Here is a 2403-nt window from a genome sequence, read left to right on the forward strand (position 1 = left end):
ACACACCTCCTCACCCCCACACACACACACCTCCTCTCCCCCCCCACACACACACACACCTCCTCTCTCCCCCCACACACACACACACACACACACCTCCTCTCCCCCCCCCACACACACACACCTCCTCTCCCCCCCCCACACACACACCTCCTCTCCCCCCCCCCACACACACACACCTCCCCCCCCCCCACACACACACACACCTCCTCCCCCCCCCCCCCCCACACACACACATCCTCTCCCCCCCCCCCACACACACACACACCTCCTCTCACCCCACACCTGTACACACCTGTGGGGTGAGGTTCCTCAGCACCAGCCAGCTGCTAGTCCTGTTGGAGCTGTCTGTGCTCCAGGTGGTGCCCTCTGGAGGGGGAAAACACATGATCGACAACCAATAGTCACAATTAGGGTTGGGGGGGAAAAATTGATATTCATATTAACCTCACTATCTATTTCCATCATGGTTCTGTACTAATGTCTTATTTTTTTCCATCTCTGGAGATATTATAAACATTTGTATTAAAAATGTCTTCACAAACGCCACGGCTCTCGTGTGCTACTCGTCAACCTCTCTCACCGTTACGCGTGCGGGGTTAAACCTCAGTATGTCCGTTTGACAGGAGACAGGCGTGTCTAACCACACGTGTGTGTGTGTGTGTGTGCGACGCTCCACCTAGAAGAGACTGGAGCGGGGCTGTGGCGTCGACCAGCCACACCTAAACCACTTCTGTTCCTCACAGCACTGCGATCATAGCGACAACAAGGTCTCCCAGGCCCAAGCTACTTCTTGTAAATCAGGATGCAGTTCACGATAACGATCGTGCTTTTAGTGGATGATTAGAAATAGATGATTCGAAATTGTGAACCCGGTTTTTAAAAAGGCACTGTGTGGGAGTGGCGAGGTGAACCTGGAGCGCTCACCTGACGTGTAGGAGTTGCTCCAGCCCTGGGCCAGCCCAGGGAGTTGCCCCCCCAGGTGGACGAGGGGGGCTTGGTGTTGGTGAGGCCCCGGCGGGGGCCTGGAGGGGGCGGCGGCGGTGTTGCGGGGCCCCTGGGGCACCTTCCACAGCTCGTGGGACAGGGAGGCCTGGCTGTGGGACACGGGGCCCGACGACCAGGTGGACTTCATGTCTGACAGCTTCCCTGAGGGGGAGAGAGGGAGGGGGAGAGCGGGAGGGGGGGGAGAGGGAGGGGGAGTGAGAGAGGAGGAGAGGGAGGGGGAGTGAGAGAGGAGGAGAGGGAGGGGGAGTGAGAGAGGAGGAGAGGGAGGGGGAGTGAGAGAGGAGGAGAGGGAGGGGGAGTGAGAGGAGGAGGAGAGGGGGGGGGGGGAGTGAGAGGAGGAGAGCGGGAGGGGGGGAGAGGGAGGGGGGAGTGAGAGAGGAGGAGAGGGAGGGGGAGTGAGAGAGGAGGAGAGGGAGGGGGAGTGAGAGAGGAGGAGAGGGAGGGGGAGTGAGAGAGGAGGAGAGGGAGGAGGAGAGGGAGGGGGAGAGCGGGAGGGGGGGGAGAGAGGAGGAGTGAGAGAGGAGGAGAGGGAGGGGGAGAGCGGGAGGGAGGGAGTGAGAGAGGAGGAGAGGGAGGGGGAGGGAGGAGAAGCAGAACTTTAGCCACCACAGTCCAGTTATAACAGGTCTCTTCAAGGCCTGTTGATAGTCTGTGTAGAGGAACTAGAGGGTGGCATGTCAATTCGCCCCCGTTTTTGGGCGACAGTGGTGGACGATTCTAAGAATGCAGAAGTGGCCTCGTTTGGAAAGCCGAGCTTCCTCACAGCAAGCGCATGATGACGTCACCGGTTGCCATCCGCAAACGAGACGCGACAAGGGTGGCCCACCGTGCACAAGGAGGGTGCGGAGGACTAGGGGAGCGTCAACCGAGGGGATTCACACACACACACACACACACACACAGGAGAGTTGTGCTGGGGCTGAGCCACAGTAGGGTTGAGAAGGGGTGTCAAACTAGGGAGGGGAGGAGGAGGGGCTGTGGGCGTGTACCTGCGCTCTCTCCCTCCGGGGAGGAGAGGCTGAATGAGCTAGTGTAGCCAGTGACGGGCCAGTCGCTGGCGGGGGGGGCCGCTGTGAGAGGGCGTGGGGGAGGAGCCTAGCGTGGCGGTGGTGGTCCAGTGTTAAGGCCAGAGGGAGTGGGGGGGGGGGGGGGGGAAGAGACATTCACATCATTTTATAGAAAAACAAGAATATAGAAAAACATGATATCAACACAAAAGGGCTGACAAAGCAGAAAGATTGATGCTTTTCAGTTCAAGCTGCACAAGGTGGGTTAACTAAGAGGTTGTCTTTTTTGTGGTCAATGGGGTGGGGGACAAACATGACTCCCTGCCTGTTCATCATTCACACTCACTCTCTCACTGTCACATCCCCAGTGTTAGTCTGAGAGACCCCG

At 58.8% G+C, this 2403-nt stretch overlaps 1 protein-coding gene across 1 annotated transcript; it reads right to left on the bottom strand.

The window, feature by feature from the left end:
- Window positions 1-245: 245 nt before the first annotated feature.
- On the bottom strand, window positions 246-2128 carry LOC134016044 (trinucleotide repeat-containing gene 6C protein-like). The gene is made up of 3 exons (XM_062455466.1): window positions 1998-2128; window positions 928-1149; window positions 246-369 (listed from the first exon to the last, which is right to left on the bottom strand). Exons 2-3 carry the CDS (start codon window positions 1133-1135, stop codon window positions 275-277), a joined length of 303 nt encoding a protein of 100 aa, XP_062311450.1. The 5' UTR covers window positions 1136-1149; window positions 1998-2128; the 3' UTR covers window positions 246-274.
- Between the last annotated feature and the right edge of the window lie 275 nt (window positions 2129-2403).

The sequence above is a fragment of the Osmerus eperlanus genome, unplaced genomic scaffold (assembly GCF_963692335.1).
Source record: "Osmerus eperlanus unplaced genomic scaffold, fOsmEpe2.1 SCAFFOLD_925, whole genome shotgun sequence".
In the NCBI taxonomy this organism is placed as follows: Eukaryota; Metazoa; Chordata; class Actinopteri; order Osmeriformes; family Osmeridae; genus Osmerus; species Osmerus eperlanus.

Bases quoted from the DNA above. Each gene is read 5' to 3' on its own strand.
- LOC134016044 (XM_062455466.1), bottom strand. From the start codon at position 1,135: ATGAAGTCCACCTGGTCGTCGGGCCCCGTGTCCCACAGCCAGGCCTCC. The intron at 370-927 runs GTGAGCGCTCCA...TTCCCCCTCCAG, and splicing joins GAGCAACTCCTACACGTCAG to AGGGCACCACCTGGAGCACA.